At 40.9% G+C, this 20,007-nt stretch overlaps 1 protein-coding gene across 1 annotated transcript in view; it reads left to right on the forward strand.

Moving 5' to 3' along the window:
- The window catches only part of b4galnt4a (beta-1,4-N-acetyl-galactosaminyl transferase 4a), a gene marked incomplete at both ends in the record, with an annotated part of 504,007 nt that overhangs the window by 256,395 nt on the left and 227,605 nt on the right, over nt 1-20,007 (forward strand). Inside the window, one exon of the mRNA XM_084168945.1 lies at nt 15,940-16,038. Within this exon, the coding sequence (XP_084025071.1) occupies nt 15,940-16,038 (99 nt within the window). The remainder of the gene's footprint in view (nt 1-15,939; nt 16,039-20,007) is intronic.

Genomic DNA, 20,007 nt, shown 5'->3' on the forward strand with positions numbered 1-20,007 from the left:
GTACATCCAAGGGCCAGCTGTGCTGCCCTGCTCTGAGCCAATTGCAATTTTCCTAAGTCCGTCTTTGTGGCACCTGACCACATGACTGAACAGTAGTCCAGGTGCGACAAAACTAGGGCCTATAGGACCTGCCATGTTAAGAGTGCTGTTAAGAAGGCAAAGCAGTGCTTTATTATGGACAGACGTCTCCCCATCTTAGCTACTGTTGTATCAGTATGTTTTGACCATGACCGTTTACAATCCAGGGCTATTCCAAGCAGTTTAGTCACATCAACTTGCTCAATTTCCACATTATTCATTAAAATATATAGTTAAAGCTTAGGGTTTAGTGAATGATTTGTCCCCATTGCTTTTAGTTTTTGAAATATTTAGGACTAATTTATTCCTTGCCACCCATTCTGAAACTAACTGCAGCTCTTTGTCAAGTGTTGCAGTCGTTTCAGTCGCTGTAGTGGCTGACGTGTACAGTGTTGAGTCATCCTCATACATAGACACTCTGCTTTACTCTACACTTTACGGAATTCAAAATTACAATGCTTATCTTTCATTATTTGGTGAGATATACTTAGATGTGTAGTGTTAGCGTTTGTTGCTGGCATTTCATGCCTAAGTTTGCTTATCTTGCCAATGAACAAATCCTTAAAGTAGATGGCAATATCAGTCGGTTTTGTGATGAATGAGCCATCTGATTCAATAAATGATGGAGCTGAGTTTGCCTTTTTTCCCAATATGTCATTTATGGTGCTCCAAAGTGTTTTACTATCATTGTTTATATCATTTATATTTGTTTCATAGTATAGTTTCTTCTTCTTTTTATTCAGTTTAGTCACATGATTTCTCAATTAGCAGTACATTTGCCAATCGGTTTTGCTGCCAGACTTATTTGCCGTACCTCATCCCTCTAAACCATACAATTTTTCGATTCCTCATTAATCGAAAGGGATTTAACAGTTTTTACAGTCATTTTCTTAATGGGTTGCTCCTCATTACACACCACAGACCAGCAAGTATTCTTTACATCATGAACATAAGATTCACTACAAAACGTATTGTATGACCTCTTATACACTATATTAGGCCCAGCCTTTGGAACTTTGGTTTTCCTCGATATGGCTACTATATTGTGATCACTACATCCGATGGATTTGGATACTGCTTTAAAGCAAATTTCTGCAGCATTAGTAAAGATGTGATCAATACATGTTAATGATTTCATTTCTGTACTGTTTGTAAGTACCCGGGTAAGTTGACTGATAACCTGAACCAGGTTGCAGGCACTGGTTACAGTTTGAAGCTTTTTCTTGAGTGTGCAGCTTGATGAAAATATACCTCTCTGTTGATATCACATACATTATCAAGCATTTCACACATGTTATCCAGATACTGACTGTTAGCACTTGGTGGTCTGTAGCAGATTCCCACCAGAATGGACTTTAGGTGAGGCAGATGAACCTGTAGCCATATTACTTTACAGGAATGTAGTTCTTAATATAGACTGCAACACCGCCCCCATTGGCGGTCTTTTCCGTATTTTCTGTAGATGTTATAACCATGTATTGCTACCACTATCATCAAAGGTATTATCTAAGTGAGTTTCAGAGATATGTCAGAATATGAATGTCATCTGTTACTAGCAAGTTATTGACTTCATGAACCTTGTTTCTTAGGCTACATAGGTTAACGTGGGCTATTTTTAGCACTTTTCTGGGATGCTTGATTGTTTTCATTGCTTTACTGGGAAGCTTAGCAGAGGTAGACATGCTCATACTATTTATGTTAGTGCAGGGTGAGTTGCACACAAGGAAAACTGCCTCAGTGATAACAGTATAACTCTGGTTCATAAGCTCATGATTACTGCATACAATAGCTGTGGGATCAGCAGAGACATTCAGGGCAGTTAGAGGGACATAAATTAGGTTACTTACATTATGACTGCCAACGCCCCTGGGGCAATGTACATTTGCAGCAGCACTACGACAACTCAGCGACACAATGGTAGGGATTGTCTGAGCAGGGCTTGGGTCACTGATAAGTCATTGTCTCAACGCAGCCTTGAAATGCGCTAACAGGGTCCAGGAGCCAAGATGATTTGGATGGACTCCGTCATTCCTGTAGAGCAGGGGTATTCAACTCTTACCTTACAAGGTCCAGAGCCTGCTGGGTTTCTGTTCTACATTATAATTAATTGCACACATCTGGTGTCCCAGGTCTCAACACAGCCTTATAATACTGTGAAAGGATCCCATCCTTCTTATAAATGAGCTTTGTTTCCAGAAGGTATCGAAATTGTCACTAAATGTTACACCCACAGAGCTGCAATAGTCTTGTAGCCAGTTATGGAGGGCTAAAAGTCCCATTCCTACCCCTCACACAATTTGTTGAACCTTTCACATTGCACCGTCAAATCCAGAGAGAGGGAAAGAACTCAATGACGAAGCTGCTGCTGGAGTCAGCGTAGTTGGAGACACAGGCAGTCCCAGCGATGAAGGCGCAGGTAGATCAGGCACCAATGCAGTAAAGCTATTCCTTATGTTAATCTGCTCTGAACCTGTCGCAGTCACTCCCGTCTGCTTAGCAGCATGCCGCTGCCTTCGGTTTACACAACTTGTGACATGGGACCAGCGCTGATTGGAACAATATTCTTGCTGTTCTCTGTCTACTTCATTACAAGATGGAGGAGAAGCAGATGGAGACGACTTCCTTGGCAGGCAAGTTCCATGTAGCACAGACCATTCGGATAGGGACAAATGACAAGGTGGGGAAACATCCATCAGGCCAGAGTGGCGTCCAGCCACAGGAGCTGAGAACGAGAAAGGTCGCACAGAATTGAGATTTGCTTGCTAAGCATATCCACCTCATTCCTATAATCCTCCGCTAGCAAACAATTGCCGCATTGGAACTACGGATTGTCAATATTATCCCAGACAAGAGCGTAATAAACACAGCTTCTACAGCGCTGGAAACGTTTATTAGCTATTCCAGGCAAGCGGGCTCCATTGCAACCTAGCTAGCTAGCTAGCTGGCAAGTTGGTAGCAGGTGTTTACACAAACACTTATAAAAAAATAAAATTATAAAACAAAGTAAAGGGGGCTTGCTTAGAGTAGAAACATGTGAACAATTTTGGAACACTGCACCATTGACTGCCTGGCTGCACCAGGTGGCTGTGTTACGAGTGGGTTGCTTTTGACAAAAAGGCACCAGACTACAGCCATATAGTTTTGAACCTAGAAGATGATCGAGAGATCGGAGTAGGCAAGAAAGAGTCTACATATTATTTGTCAATTGTGGGAATGAATTAAGATATGCAAGGTTTTTTTTATAAACACTACAGTGTAGCTCAGTTGGTAGAGCATGGCGCTTGCAACGCCAGGGTTGTGGGTTCGATTCCCACGGGGGGCCAGTATGAAAAATGTATGCACTCACTTAACTGTACGTCGCTCTGGATAAGAGTGTCTACTAAAATGTAAAAATGTTCAAAAGTTTGGGGTCACTTTGAAATGTCCTTGTTTCAAAAGAAAATGATTTTTTTTTGTCCATTAAAATAACATCAAATTGATCAGAAATACTGTGTAGACATTGTTAATGTTGTAAATGGCTATTGTAGCTGGAAACGGCTGAGTTTTTATGGAATATCTACATAGGCATACAGAGGCCCATTATAAGCAACCATCAGTCCTGTGTTCCAATGGCACGTTGTGTTTGCTAATCCAAGTTTATCATTTTAAAGGGCTAATTGATCATTAGAAAACCCTTTTGCAATTATGTTAGCACAGCTGAAAACTGTTGTGCTGATTAAAGAAGCAATAAAACTGGCCTTCTTGAGACAAGTTGAGTATCTGGAGCATCAGCAATTGTGGGTTCGATTACAGGCTCAAAATGGCCAGAAACAAATAACTTTATTCTGAAACTCGTCAGTCTATTCTTGTTCTGAGAAATGATGGCTATTTTATTCGGGAAATTGCCAAGAAACTGAAGATCTCGTACACTGCTGTGTACTACTCCCTTCACAGAACAGCACAAACAGGCTCTAACCAGAATAGAAAGAGGAGTGGGAGGCCCCGGTGCACAACTGAGCAAGAGGACAAATACATTATAGTGTCTAGTTTAAGAAACAGACGCCTCACAGGTCTTCAACTGGCAGCTTCATTAAATAGTACCTGCAAAACACCAGTCTCAACGTTCTAGGCAGAATTGCAAAGAAAAAGCTATATCTCAGACTGCCCATCTTTTCTTTTTATCGGCCAGCCTCTTCACTGAAAACTAATTATCTTTGCACCCCCACATATTTCCAAAATATTTGTATTTTACATTGTTAAGTTGTCAGACTTTTAAAATCACAAGCAGAAAAGTATGTAGAGGCCATTTACCTTTTACAGCTATTACTACATTAAGGCCAAGGCAAATGCGAAGTAAGGCTTTGGTACCCAGGTGGTAATGTGTCTCTCTCCTCAATAATTCTGCACATTACTTCACGATTGAATTTGAATTAACTGAATGATGAGGATGAAGAGAGAAGGGTGAAGAGGGTCATTTAATTTAGAACAATAGTGTAAGAATTGTGGCAGCAGTGCATCCTGCTCTTCCTGGGAAAAAGCTCACACCTGGGAAAAAGACACCTCTTTTTAGTTTCTACTTTGTCAGAAGAAGCTGTAACTGGACTGTATTACTTATTGTAACTCTAGTATTAATCGAATCTACAAATAAAAAGTATCAAATGTATTACACTGTAATGTTTTTATTGTAAGAGAAACGAAAATAGGTGAGGCCTACGTGTTGCAGGATGCCTTTGTAGAATAATGCAAAACAATCCTTGACTCTATCTATGTTTTTATAACTTTTCATGGACATACACTGAACAAAAATATAAACCCAACATGTAAAGTGTTGGTCCCATGTTTCATGAAATGTTCCATACGCACAAAAAGCCTATTTCTCACAAATGTTGTGCACAAATTTGTTTACATCCCTGTAAATGAGCATTTCTCCTTTGCCAAGATCATCTCCATCCACCTGACAGGTGTGGCATATGAAGAAGCTGATGAAACAGCATAATCATTACACAGCTGCACCTTGTGCTGGGGACAATAATAATAAAAATAATAAAATGTGCAGTTTTGTCACACAACACAATGCCATAGATGTCATAGAATAATTTTTCTGCACAAACTGTCAGAAACCGTCTCAGGGAAGCTCATCTGCATGCTCGTTGTCCTTACCAGGGTCTTGATCTGACTGCAGTTCGGCGTGTTAACTAACTTCAGTGGGCAAATGCTCACCTTCTATGGCCACTGGCACGCTGGAGAAGTGTGCTCTTTACGGATGAACCCTGATTTCAACCGTACCGGGCAAATGGTGTCGTGTGTGCGAGCGGTTTGCTGATGTCAATGTTGTGAACAGAGTGCCCCATGGTGGCGGTGGGGTTATGGTATGGACAGGCATAAGCTACGGACAACGAACACAATTGCATTTTTTCTATGGCAATTTGAATGCACAGAGATACCATGACGAGATCCTGAGGCCCATTGTCGTGCCATTCATCCGCCGCCATCACCTCATGTTTCAGCAAGATTATGCATGGCCCCACAATTCCTGGAAGCTGAAAATGTCCCAGTTCTTCCATGGCCTGCATACACACCAGATATGTCACCCATTGAGCATGTTTGGGATGCTCTGTATCGACGTGTACGACAGCGTGTTCCAGTTCCCACCAATATCCAGCAACTTCGCACAGCCATTGAAGTGGAGTGGGACAACATTCCACAGGCCACAATCAACAGTCTGATCAACTCTATGCGAAGGAGATGTACCACGCTGCTTGAGGCAAATGGTGGTCACACCAGATACTGACTGGTTTTCTGATCCACTTCCTCACATTTTTTTAAAGGTATCTGTGACCAACAGATGCATATCTGTATTCCCAGTCATGTGAAATCCATAGATTAGGGCCTAATTAATGTATTTCAATTGACCGATTTCCTTATATGAACTATAACTCAGTAAAATCTTTGAAATTGTTGCATGTTCGTTTATATTTCTGTTCAGTGTATTTTCATGAATATTTCACTTTCTTTATGCAATATTTTCACAAATATTGATTTATGCAGTGCATCCTTTACAATTGTTTATGCTCTGTTTATCATGTGGCTCAGTATGTAGAGCTTGGCGCTTGCAACACCAGAGTTGTGGGTTCGATTCCCATGGAGGACCAGTACACAAATATGTGCACTCAGTACTGTAAGTTGCTCTGGATAAGAGCGTCTGCTAAACGACTAAAATGTATGTAGCAAATGTTGGTCCTTCAATTCAAATTGTATTTGTCTCATGCTTTGTAAACAACAGATGTATACTAACAGTGAAATGCTTACTTACAGGTCCTTTTCCAACAATGCAGAGTTAAAGATAAAGATATAAAATAGAAATAGTGACACAAGGAATAAATCCAAAGTGAATAACGAGTAAAAATAACATGGCTATATACAGTACCACTCAAATGTTTGGACACACCTACTCAATCAAGGGTTTTTCTTTATTTTTACTATTTTCTACATTGTAGAATAATAACACATATGGAATCATGTAGTAACCAAAAAAGTGTTAAACAAATCAAAATAAATGTTATATTTGAGATTCTTCAAATAGCCACCCATTGCCTTGATGACAGCTTTGCACACTCTTGGCATTCTCTCAACCAGCTTCACCTGGAATGCTTTTTCAACAGTCGTGAAGGAGTTCCCACATATGCTGAGCACTTGTTGGCTGCTTTTCCTTCCCTTCAGACTCATCCCAAACCATCTCAATTGGGTTGAGGTCGGGGGATTGTGGAGGCCAGGTCATCTGATGCAGCACTCCATCACTCTCCTTCTTGGTAAAATAGCCCTTACACAGCCTGGAGGTGTGTTGGGTCATTGCCTGTTGAAAAACAAATGATAGTCCCACTAAGCACAAACCAGATGGGATGGCATATTGCTGCAGAATGCTGTGGTAGCCATGCTGGTTAAGTGTGCCTTGAATTCTAAATAAATCACAGACAGTGTCACCAGCAAAGCACCCCCACACCATCACACCTCCTCCTCCCTGCTTCACGGTGGGAACCACACATGCAGAGATAATCCGTTCACCCACACCACATCTCACAAAGACACAGCGGTTGGAACCAAAAATCTCAAATTTGGTCTAATTTCCATTGTTCGTGTTTCTTGGCCCAAGCAAGTCCCTTATTCTTATTGGTGTCCTTTAGTAGTGGTTTATTTGCAACAATTCGACCATGACGGCCTGATTCACACAGTCTCCTCAGAACAGTTTATGTTGAGATGTGTCTGTTACTTGAACTCTGTGAAGCATTTATTTGGGCTGCAATTTCTGAGGCTGGTAACTCTAATGAACTTATCCTCTGCAGCAAAGGTAACTCTGGGTCTTCCATTCCTGCGGCGGTCCTCATGAGAGCCAGTTTCATCATAGCGCTAGATGGTTTTTGCAACTGCACTTGAGGAAACATTCAAAGTTCTTGACATTTTCCGTATTGACTGACCTTCATGTCTTAAAGTAATGATGGACTGTCGTTTCTCTTTGCTTATTTCAGCTGTTCTTGCCATAATATGGACTTGGTCTTTTACCAAATAGGGCTATCTTCTGTATACCCCCCCCCCCCCCCCCCCCCCCTTTCATTTTGATTTGTTTAACAATTTTTTGGTTACTACATGATTCCATGTGTGTTATTTCATATTGTCTTCACTATTATTGGCCAATGTAGAAAATAGTAAAAATGAAAGAAAAACCCTTAAACGAGTAGGTGTTCTAAAACTTTTTACCGGTAGTGTATATCAATGCAACACCATGAAGGACTACAACAATAATGATGTTGAGTCATGACAATAACTAGGATGAAGGATGGCGAATAATGCAATTATTCCATGCCGGTTATTAACTTGCACATTGTCGCTGGGTCGCTGGATTTGAAACTATGATTTGTGGACTCTCTCTCTCCCTGCTCCCTCCCTCCCTCCCTCCTACTCTCTCTCTATCTATTTCTCTCCCTCCCTCCCCCTTTAATCTCTCCCCCTTTGCTCTCTCCCTCTGTCTCCTTCCCTTCCCCCCTTTGCTCTCTCTCTCTGCTCTCTCAGACTGGGGCATGTTTGTGCTTAACGAGGGGAATTAATTAAGATGATTGGTATTCAGGGGATGTGGTTCCAGCTGTTTCTCCGGGCTGGGATCAACAGGGTTATTATTCCCCACTCGTTTCAAAAGTGGCTGAGCGGAAGAGGAAAAGAGAGGGATGGAATGGAAGACAGGGAGAGAGGAAATGTATGGAAGAGATGATTCTATCTGGTTAAGTTGTTTAAAACAACAAAACCCATCAGATTGAGAAGTCAGGGTTGTGTTCATAAGGCACCAAATGGAAGAAAGCAGACTGAAACAGGGAGGGTCTTTTTAGTTTTCCATTGCAAAAAGACAGACAGACATCTTTACATAATTTTCCTGACACCCTGGGTTCTACTTTATGGCTTACACTTTTATGGTAACGGATGTGGAAAGTAATGTACGATGCATTTCCTGCATATAGCATAATTTTTTCCCTACCATAAACTCTTAAATAGTCGATCGTTTATCATAGTCACCGATTTAAAGTCAACAAGGTAATGTAAACATTGAATAAATCACCAGTCTAGTCAGTATTTGATTGATATTCCACGACGACTTTCACTACCATCATGTTTAATGCATGAGGCTTTCTGGCGGACACAAACCTTGATAGCGTCCCAAATGACACCCTATTTCCTACATAGTGCACTACTCTGACCAGATCCCTATGGGCTATATAGGGAATAGGGTGCCATCTGGGACGCACTCCTTAATTCAAAGTGAAATGTGATAACACAAGCATCGGGCCCACTGCCAGAGAAAATAGATTGAGAAATAAATTAATATTTTAAATACAAAATAATGACTGATTTCAAACAGGCTAAACATTCACAGAATACATAGTGGTATCATCCAGGCCTGGTCAGCGAGAGAGTCAACACAGCAGATACTGAAACGAAAGATGTGCCATAGAAAAAACATAATTCTGCAATCTCAGGTCAGTACAGAACTATTTTAATGTGTACTTTAATTCATATTGAATGGGCATAATTCTACAATCTCAGGTCAATACAAGACTATTTTAATGTGTCATTCATTGCTTCAAACTACATCTCGCCACACCCACCAAATGGGAGCAAACGTACCTCAAACACGTTCAGTACAAATTGTTCCGGAACGATTTGGAGATACAGTAGCATGTGGCCTGGGTAGTCTAGGAGTTTGGGCTGCAGCCTCCCGGCACACATGTTGGCATGGGTTTGAATCCCACTTACTGCCTTCTGACACATTCTCCCTCTCACTTTCCATTCTGTCATTCTCTCTCTATCTGTTCAAGCTAACTGAACGCACCTCTGTGTTCCAATTCTCTAACCTTCTCCAGAAGTGTGCACTCGTTCACTCCGCCTCATGTATTTAAAAGCATTGGATTGGTGCAAGCATGACTGGAGGGAGTTTCCACTATATTCCTCACACCAGTCTACTTCAGGAGAAGGGTAGAGAATTACAAAGCAGCAATTATATACTACCCTCTCTCTCCTCCCATGCTCCATTTACCCTGAAAGGGAAGTTTACATCTCTCTCCCTGATGGTTCCTTCACAACCTTCATAATCACTCCATTATTCCACAATGAAGAGTTTAGTTGTTCAGAGAAGCCTATGCATGCGCATGCATGCATGTTTGCACATTGTGTGTGTGCAAAAGCTCTTCCCTCCCCTTTCGTCTCATTCTATCGGAAGTTAAAAAGGTCATCAAGTTTGGCACCCAACTTTTCTCTTCTTTTTTGGGGTTTTCTCCCTTTTCTCATAAGCCTTCGTGACAAAGCAGTTGTTCTTCTCTTGTTTCGCGTGTGAGGCAGGCGCCTGTTTAAATAGATCTATCTCTCCGGGGCTGTACCTTTCTCTCTCCAACATCCCCGGTAAATGGAGGAGGCTCGTTTAACAGCACTCCGACTCACACTCCCTCTCTCCTCAGGGAACTGAGCACCATTCCTTTTTTATATCCGCTTAGCTACTCCTGTTGGACTGCCTTTCCGACGACGTTACCATTTAACGTTATTTTTACCAGAGCTGCCGAGAAAAGAGACACGGTATTCCGGCCGTAGTAGATCAGGGGAAGGACTTCAGGGGCACTAGGAAGTGGTTTGTTGGCCAATAAGGCAGATGTATGTCAGAGATTAGACTTTAGGAAGTCAAATGTGGGATAAGGGCATGAATAGTGAAAGCAGATTCCACTGGCACTTTAATTCCACTGGCACTTTAATTGTGGCCCGCAGGCTTAGCCCTGGCAAGGCGAACACTGGCGAGGGAGTGTGTATGCATGTATGAGGGGTGCTTGAGTGTGTGTGTGTGTGTGTGTTCATGCGCATGCACGTGTGTATGTGCGTGTACGCCTGTCTGCGCACGTCTTTTACTCCACTAAGTACATAAAAGCACCACTACAGCTCCTACCAAACCAAAATGAAACTGCGAGCCATGCTGCCAGAGTGTAATTGAGATGTTGAGATATTACTAAACGTCAGCATTGCATAATGCACAGTATGTTGTAAAAAGGCATAGCGTCATGAATTAGAGATAGATGACTGTGGGGTAATATGGAATTTGACCCAAATGGCACCCTATTCTCGACTAGTGTTGCAAGGTATACCAAAACGTCGGTACTTTTTTGATACTAGAACATGAAAAACAGTTCAGTACTATAATTTGTATTACTTTTGCTACTTCTTTGACATCATCTACTGATTGAGAGAGGATCAAGTCTGTATAGCTCCGCAGCCGATGTGTCCTTATAGCGCGAGAACACCGTGCCTGCTCCACTTGCTAGCTCTAGCCTGAGAAAACGCTGCACTAAATGGGAGTCTGGGCTGCATCACCACTTAACACACTGAAATAATGCAACACGGCATGTAGCAATGTTGAAACTCTTCATTACTGTCTGCAAAACAATGTCCTATACAGGCTAGAACACTTTACAATGCAAGAAGATTTCGGTACATTCCAGCTTTGTAGGCTAACTTTCCTTGTTGTCTTACAGCTGAAGCTAACATCAATTCCGTACCTTGTTTGTGAACCATAACCATAACGCAAAATATTGCTGATTTTAAAGCTGATTGTCATCAAAAACGTTATTAATTCCCGTTGTCTCTACTTCCCGTCGTCTCCCCCCGCCTCATGTCTTTCCCAGTCAAGATCATACAGTATTTGCTTAAACCTCAAACTCAATGTGTGTGTGAATGAAGTCATGGGTCTTAAAATAAAATAAAATAAGTTCCAAATGGAAGGGAAACATATTATCATCTGTAGCCCAATGAAATCAGCCAAAACAAGCTCAATAACTCAATGCATGCGCACACTCCTGTTGAATATGCATTTACCTGTATTGTGAATAGGCTTAGGCTACATCATGATTTACCCAGTTTATCACTAGTCTAGAGATTTTCCATTCAAATAAATGATTACCATTATGATGTTATGTAGTTAAAATTTGTAAAACAAGATTTATTTTTATTTTAATGAAGTCAAATTGATTGTATGATTCTATAATTGATTCATTAATTCCCAAATTAGATTTTTTCGAATGTATGCATATTATATATATTTTTGAATGATATTGAACTCAAAAGATCTGTCTGGATCAACTGCCATTCTGTTACTTTGGCCAATGCACCTTCTTTTTTTGGCTGTGGTATCGAGTATCGTGATGGTATCGTGTATCATGATACTATACCTTGTATTGGTATCGAAGTCAAAATTCTGGTATCGTGACAACACTATTCCCTACTGTACAGTATGTAGTGCTCTACTTTTGATCAGGGCACATGATCCTTTCTTGCTGCAGCTTTCTAGTCCCCTAATTGTGGAATCAGTAGCTAGGTTTCCATCCAATTGGCAACAGATTGTCATGCGAATATTCTCAAATCTGCATAAAAACAATATGTTGCAGATAAAAGGTTGTGCATGATGACGTAGTGAACATAAAAATACTATTTGTTAAATTACCATGTACCGAAAAAAATAGTTGAAAGGGTTTCCATCGCATTTTCAACTCTACTGATGGTTTTCTCACAAAAAATGTTTGTGTTATGTAGCGAGTGGGCACACTCTGGTATTGGCACATGTGCTCTAGCCAACAGTTGGCAGCAGACAATCTTTATTTGTCAAACGGCAGCCAAGCATCGATCATCATGTCACCAGAATAAGACCCTCAATATTTATTGGAAAGGAGCATCAAGCTCATCACCTTGCACTTTCACCACCCTGTGAAGTTCATCATAACTTATTTAATCCGTAGCCTAATAAACTGCATGCTTTCCCAATGAGTTGTAGTGGGAGGACCACACGTCATCACATGACTCCAAGTTTACTTCGATATGATGGTTATTATATCAATATTTGCACATAAAAATGTTTCCTCCGACATTTCTCGCATAATTCATTTTTACCCACACAAAAAGATCTCACCTTATCTAGCATATTTAGTTATGTTCACATTTGTAAAGTTTAATGTCAGGCCTGTAATAAAAAATTTATCCGACATGTACTTTACTCGCATAAAAAGGTTGGATGGAAACCTGGTTAGTGACACATTTTGTACCTGACAATTATCTTGGTGCTAGGGTCTGGAAGTCTGCCCATGTGCTCCCTCTCCACAAAGGTGGTGACCCCTTTGACATGAATAATAATCGCCTGATCTCTAGAATTTTTTATCAACACTCAGCTTAGATATTTTGTAGCTTCAAAATGTATTTTAAGTGTCTATCAGTCTGGTTTCATATCTGCTGCATATTGATGAGTTGGTTAAGAAGTTAGGAATTAAAATGGGCTTTTATAGGAATAGGGCATGGCTTTCATTAAATAGCAGAAAACAAATAATTCAGCAGACATTCATACCGGTTATAGATTATGGTGATATCGTTTATATGAATGCAGCTTCCACTGTATTGAAGCCATTGGATGCAGTTTATCATAGCACACTACTCTTTATTTCAGGCGACAGGTTCAGTACACAACAATGGTTTCTGTTTCAGAAAGTAGGCTGGCCCTCTTTGATGCATTGCACTCTTTTTGTTTTTGAAGCCCTCTTGCATAAACTTCTGCTGTACCTTACTTCAGGGGTTCCCAAACTTTTTCACTCAGGCCCCCCTTCTATCATTGGGGAACATCCCATGACCCCTCTGCCCACATTCACGCGCGCACATGCCACGTCTATCTCTATGGGCACAAGCACTGTTCATGACACAAACTGTTCACACCCCTCTTGTTGGCGGCCCTATAGTTTGGGAACCAGTGCCTTACTTCATTGTTAACCTATAGACGTACAAGCTACCAGACCCAGTCTCAGGGATGGCTAACTCTGAAGATCCCTTTGATATTAGGTACATCTGCTTTTAGTTCTTTTGCACCATACTTGTGAAATAATCTACAATCCGCTCTAAAATTAGAAGAGTTGGTGCCTGTAGAGAAATTCAGACGGCTGATTGAGAACCTTTTAACTGAAGAATGTGTCTGTTTTATATTATTTTGTTTTGCTTTTCATGTATTGATGTGTACACTGAGTGTACAAAATATTAGTAGCACCTGCTCTTTCCATGACATAGACGGACCAGGTAAATCTAGGTGAAAACTATGATCCCTTATTGATGTCACTAATTAAACCCACTTCAATCAGTGTAGATGAAGGGGATCTAAAAGTAATTAAATTGTTGTTTTTTTCCTGAAAAATAGCTGTGCAGCCTGACAGAGCTTGAGAGGATCTGCAGAGTAGAATGGGAGAAACTCCCCAAATACAGGTGTGCCAAGCTTGTATCGTCATAGCCAAGACTCGAGGCTGTAATCGCTGCCACAGGTGCTTCAACAAAGTACTGAGTAAAGGGTCTGAATACTTATGTAAATGTGATGTTTCAGGGTTGCTGTTTTTTTGCAAAGATTTCTAAAAACCTGTTTTCACTTTGTCATTATGGGTTATCGGGTGTAGATTGATTACGAAAAAAAGTAATTTAATCTATTTTAGAATAAGGCTGTAATGTACAAAATGTGGAAAAGGTCAAGGGGTCTGAATACTTTCCAAATGCACTGTATGCCATTCAGAGGGTGAATGGGCAAGACAAAAGATTTAAGTGCCTTTGAACGGGGTATGGTAGTAGGTGCCAGGCACACCGGTTTGAGTGTGTCAAGAACTGCAACGCTGCTGGGTTTTTCATGCTCAACAGTTTCCTGCGTGTATCAAGAATGGTCCACCACCCAAAGGACATCCAGCCAACTTGACAAACTGTGGGAAGCATTGGAGTCAACATGGGCCAGCATCCTGTGGACCGGTTTCAACACCTTGTGGAGTCCATGCCCCAACGAATTGAGGCTGTTCTGATGGCAAAAGGGGGTGCAACTCAATATTAGGAAGGTGTTCCTAATGTTTTCTACACTCACTGTACATCATTTATCAAGACACACATAGAGCCTGCAGCAGCACTCAGAAGTGAAGGACAGAGGAATTGTGTGTGAGTTGACAAATCATGAGGCAAATTGGTCTAAAAATCTGCACTTTGCCCCTCTTTTTAAAGCTTTTGCCTCAATATTTTGTATTAAACTAAATCAAAGTGGTGGGGAGCTGAAACTCAATATTAGGAAGGTGTTCCTAATGTTTTGTACACTCCTTTGATGTGTATATTGATGTGTATAGTGTTAGGTTCTAATTAAAAAAGAGTAAAAACTCAAACGGATGACTAGGAAAAGCTCAAACCAAGTTTATTCACCCACTGAGTCAAACACCTGGAAAGACAAAGACATGTTTACACAAGCACATATATTTATACCCTCCAACGAGGCAGAGTCAACTCCTTGCACATCTAGACAGCCAATACATCTCTGTTGCTAGTCAGTAGCTTAATTTGTTCCTCTCACTGGTGTAGTCATGGCCGCACCTCCTGCTAGAACCTTCGTGTGCATGTAAGTATATGTGTGTAACAGGACTGTTCCTTGTCACTTCATCTGACCTGACCTCGGGCCGAATTCCTCACTCCTCCCTACTCCACGGCTGTCCTACCTTATCAGTGACTGAAACCAGACTGTTGTCGTTTGCCTCCCTGTATAGGATCCATGTGATTGAACAATAACATGTTTGACAGAATGTAAACTTCCTGCATCCCCCCATTGTCTCACTCAGTAACTTTCCATACACCTAGTTCTTATCCACCCTCCATTGACCCCAACATATATATATTCATTATACATGTAAAGTAATCAATAGGTTCTAGTATGGTAACATGAATAAGTGTATTTCAAGCTAGAATCCAACAATAGTGTATATTGATGTTTATGTGTATGTTTGATACAGGGCTCATCTGTAAAAAAAAAAAAAAAATACATTGGTCTCAGCATGACTCCCTGTCAAATTAAAGGTTAAATGAATAGGGCTCTGATCAAAATGTATGTACTCTATAGGGAATAGGATGTGATTTGGGACACAACAATTATTAATTATGTGGTTTCTGTTGAAATGGCCACAGGAGGCTATACCTGTGGATGGATGGATGGATGAGTGGTTAAATTATTATTTCTATGCATTGCAAGTGGTACCACATTTCTATTGTTGCACTTTTTACTTTATACAGTGAAAGAGTAACGGTAGACTCTTTCACTTTACCCCTCTCGCATATTCTCACTCTTTTTTATCTGCTTTTATGTCCTACAACATGCATATTTTTCCCTCTTCCTCTTTACCATAATCCATCTCTCTACTTTCATCTAGGGCTGTACTTTCTTCCATTTCTAGTTCCTTTGGATGCTTTTTCTTTCTCTCTCTTTTTTCCATAACTGTCATCACTGTATCAACCCCCCCACTGACCATGTTCTCTGTCCTTCTCCAGGAGGATGAGTCCAATGCTGGTGGAGCTGACCCCAGAGACCATGCCCACATCAGGAAGTTTCTTAGCCAGCGCCACAAGAAGTTGCCATGGAAACCTGAGGTAAGTCCACAGGATAGGATTTAGTGTTTGGTCTCTCTGCAGTGTATTTGAATCCGCTCTGAGACCAGGTCCCGTATTAACGAAACATCTCAGAGTAGGAGTGCTGATCTAGAGTCAGGTGCCAGTGATATTATTTATTATGATCTAAAGATAAAAAGAACTGATCAGAACTCTCTCCCTCTTAGTATCTGAGAAACTTATCTGAGGCCCTGGTCAGTAAATGAGTGCTACCATAGGTGTTTTTTACACTCTAATTCAAGAGAAGACGTTTTCTCTCCATGTTGTCCTTTTTTAGTGGGCCCTGGTCAAAAGTAGTGCACTAAATAGGAAATAGGGTGCATTTGGTATGCAGACTTAAACTGTCATTTCCTCACATTAGAGCCTGAGTAGTGGAAATATACAGTACTCTCCATCTATTTTGCATTAGCTTGTGGATGAGGACGTTTAATCCAACACCATTTTGTGTGTGTGTTGTCACCTTCTAAAATGTCACCTTAGACCTCAGCATGAGAAAGCACTCTAATTTCCAAGCAGTAAGCAGTTCGGACACACACGGACATGCATGTACGCACTTATACCCACACACACACACACACACATCTAACTGCTATAACAATAGGGAACAGAAGGCAGGCCAATTAAGCAGAGAAAGTGTGATAAGAAGAGCAGTGCTCGATGTGTAACCTGCTCAGCACAGTGTAATGAACTCAGTCCGCTGAGGCCCTGTGTGTCTCAGAGGACCTAATCTGTGAACTGTCAAGCGAGAAGACAATTTAGCATTTATTAGCTCAATGGCTCTATGGCTCTTTAGTGTCAGTTTTGTGTATGTGTGTGTGTGTGTGTGTCAGACAAGGTCATTCAAGGGTGTGTGATGGAATGTGCTTAAGCAAGTCTCCAGTTCTCAGAAAGTTTACTCATCACATGATCAACCTTCACTACCCTTAGATCAAGACACACGTCAACATCCTACTTCCTCCACAAAAGACTATAATTAAAATATGACAGAATGCAGTGGGTTGGATACTGTAAAATCTGTATAGTAATTCCATCCATGTTCTCCCCGGCTACTCATTCTTGAGTTATTCCACCTCTGTTCCCTCGGGGTATCCAAAATAGTATTCAACATACAGTGAGTCCACAAGACAGGGACCCAGAACCATTGGGTGTGTAGAACAGGCATATGGGCACAGCTATGGACTTAGCAGTGTTAGAATACAAAATAGAGTGTTACTGACCATTCAGAAATATGCCTATGGTCACACTTCATAAGTAAACATAGGATGAATCAGGGCCACCGGAAAAAAAACATGTGGCGAGCTGACATTTTCCCCTAGCACTTTTCAATCACTTTTGATTTAGTTTAATACAAAATATTGAGGCAAAAGCTTTACAAAGAGGGGAAAAGTACAATTTTTTTGACCAATTTGCCTCATGATTTCTCAACTCACAAACAATTTCTCTGTCGTTCACTTCTGAGTGCTGCTGCAGGCTCTATGTGTGTCTTGAGGAATGATGTACACTGAATGTACCAAACATTAGGAACACCTTCCCAATATTGAGTTGCACCCCCTTTTGCCCTCAGAACAGCTTCAATTCGTCGGGCCATGGACTCTACAAGCTTTCGAAAGCATTCCACAGGGAGGCTGGCCCATGTTGACTCCAATGCTTCCCACAATTATGTCAAGTTGGCTGGATGTCCTTTGGGTGGTGGACCATTTTTGATACACGCAGGAATCTATTGAGCGTTAAAAAAAACAGCAGCATTGCAGTTCTTGACACACTCAAACCGGTGCGCCTGGCACCTAATACCGTACCTCATTTAAAGGCACTTAAATATTTTGTCTTGCCCATTCACCCTCTGAATTGCACATGTACACAATTACATTTACATTTGAGTAATTTAGCAGATGCTCTTATCTAGAGCAACATACAGTAGTGAGTGCATACATCGGTCATACTTTTTCGTATTGGTCCCCCGTGGGAATCAAACCCAGAACCCTGGCATTGCAAGCACCATGCTCTAAAAACTGAGACACACGGGACCCAATCCATGTCTCAATTGTCTCAAGGCTTAAAAATCCTTCTTTAACCTGTCTCCCCTTCATCTACACTGATTAAAGTGGATTATACAGGTGACATCAATGAGGAATCATAGCTTTCACCTGGATTCACCTGGTCAGTCTATGTCATGGAAAGAGCAGGTGTTCCTAATGTGTTCCTAATCAGATTCACGTAATTGCACCCCCACCTCTGTGTGATGATTTTTTTAAATTCTCCCATGTGGCTGCACTTGTCATCCCGGGACAGTCCCGTATCTCAGCCCCTTTTCAGGTGTCCCAACTTTTCTTTCTACAAAAAAGGTCATTTTGTCAGCATGACGCATCAATTAATTCAGGCTACAAGAGTGTAGACCCAATGACAATAGCCAAATGTCATAACACTTTTGGTGTTTTGTAACAGATGTCTCTTTCCATTCATCAATTGGCGTGAGTGCACAGTGCACTGTTTGGATGCTGGAATTATTTTGGAGTGGACAAACATGCGCAGGTAGTCTGCTTTTTGAAGTGATGTATTTGACAATAAGATGAAAACATCATGATTGTGTTCATGCCAAATTAAAAGGTAACACATTTTTTTTAACGTTAAATGACATGTCTTTACTATTAGGCCCATAATTCAAAGAAATGCATGTGCAAGCGCGTGCACACATAAACCCCAAAAAATAGAGACCCCCGAATGTCACGGTATAATTTGCACTCTGGCCCGGCAACCCATCTTCCTTCATGAGCAATATTTTGTATTAACTGTTGGGGCATTCTGGACATGCAGGACAAATCTAGTAAGACCAACCTCAATCCACCCCTAACCAAAGCTCTCCAACATATACTTTCTGATTACAACCTCCGAAAACAAAAGTGTACACTTTCTACTCAAACAGGCATTGCACAAATCCATTTTATACTATTGTCTACACTATTTTCTTTCACCGAGAAAATAGAAATTAGACATACAGTATGAGCTTGTCTGATCAACACCACACTTACTACTGCCAACTACAAATTTCAGAATCTCCTAAAAGAGCCACAAGATGGCATTTCAACGTTTCATTACTACAATGTCCTACATTCTGTGATCAATTTGAAATTGAACTAAATTAATTCATAATGTTAAATGAAAAATTCAGTCAATGACCCCCGGATTCTATGGGATGCCACAAAAGGTTTTATTAAAAAGAATGAAACTGCATCTGGGTTGACTAAATCACAATTAACCTTTTCACACGTACCAACAAATGGGTGTGATCATTCTACAGTGGTCCCTGCAGCGTATGCTCAAACCGGTGTGATTAGAATGCTTATTTAGAACATCCAGTTTCGATTGACGCAACAGTCAGCATTTGAGCGAGCCACACTGTTTTTTTCACAGAAACATTTTGCACAAACACAGTCCTTATAAAGTTATGTCCTGATGTGACCAGTTTATTTTTGGATGCAATGTTCAGACATTCACATTAAGTAGTGACAGCATACACAATCATCCAAAGCGGAGTATGTAGGCTACATTAGTCCTAGCGCTAACTGAGGAAAGATTGACGTAACACAAGCGGTCATATTTAGAGAACTCTTGGCTGACAGAAACCACAATATGAATTAGTTAATAGCAATTACTATGTATAATTCATCACATCACGGGTGAGCTCAACATTGATCGAAATAATTGAGTAAAACACTTTCTAGAAATCAAAAGTAATCTGACGATGGGTAGTTTGTGCGCGCCGCCATGTTTGTTTTTCCGCGTCAACCAAAGATAATAAGAGGAGACAAGATGATTTTGGTTTGTTTGCAGTATGCATGTTAAAGGGGTTGTGTCGTCTACGATCATTCACTTCCCTTCATTCACTTCCGGAAGTTTATTCGAAAGATAAGTGAACCATTCCTTCACCTCATTATAACATCTTTGGTCTGACAG

The sequence above is a fragment of the Coregonus lavaretus genome (assembly GCF_964263955.1).
Source record: "Coregonus lavaretus genome assembly, chromosome: 9".
Classification (NCBI taxonomy): domain Eukaryota; kingdom Metazoa; phylum Chordata; class Actinopteri; order Salmoniformes; family Salmonidae; genus Coregonus; species Coregonus lavaretus.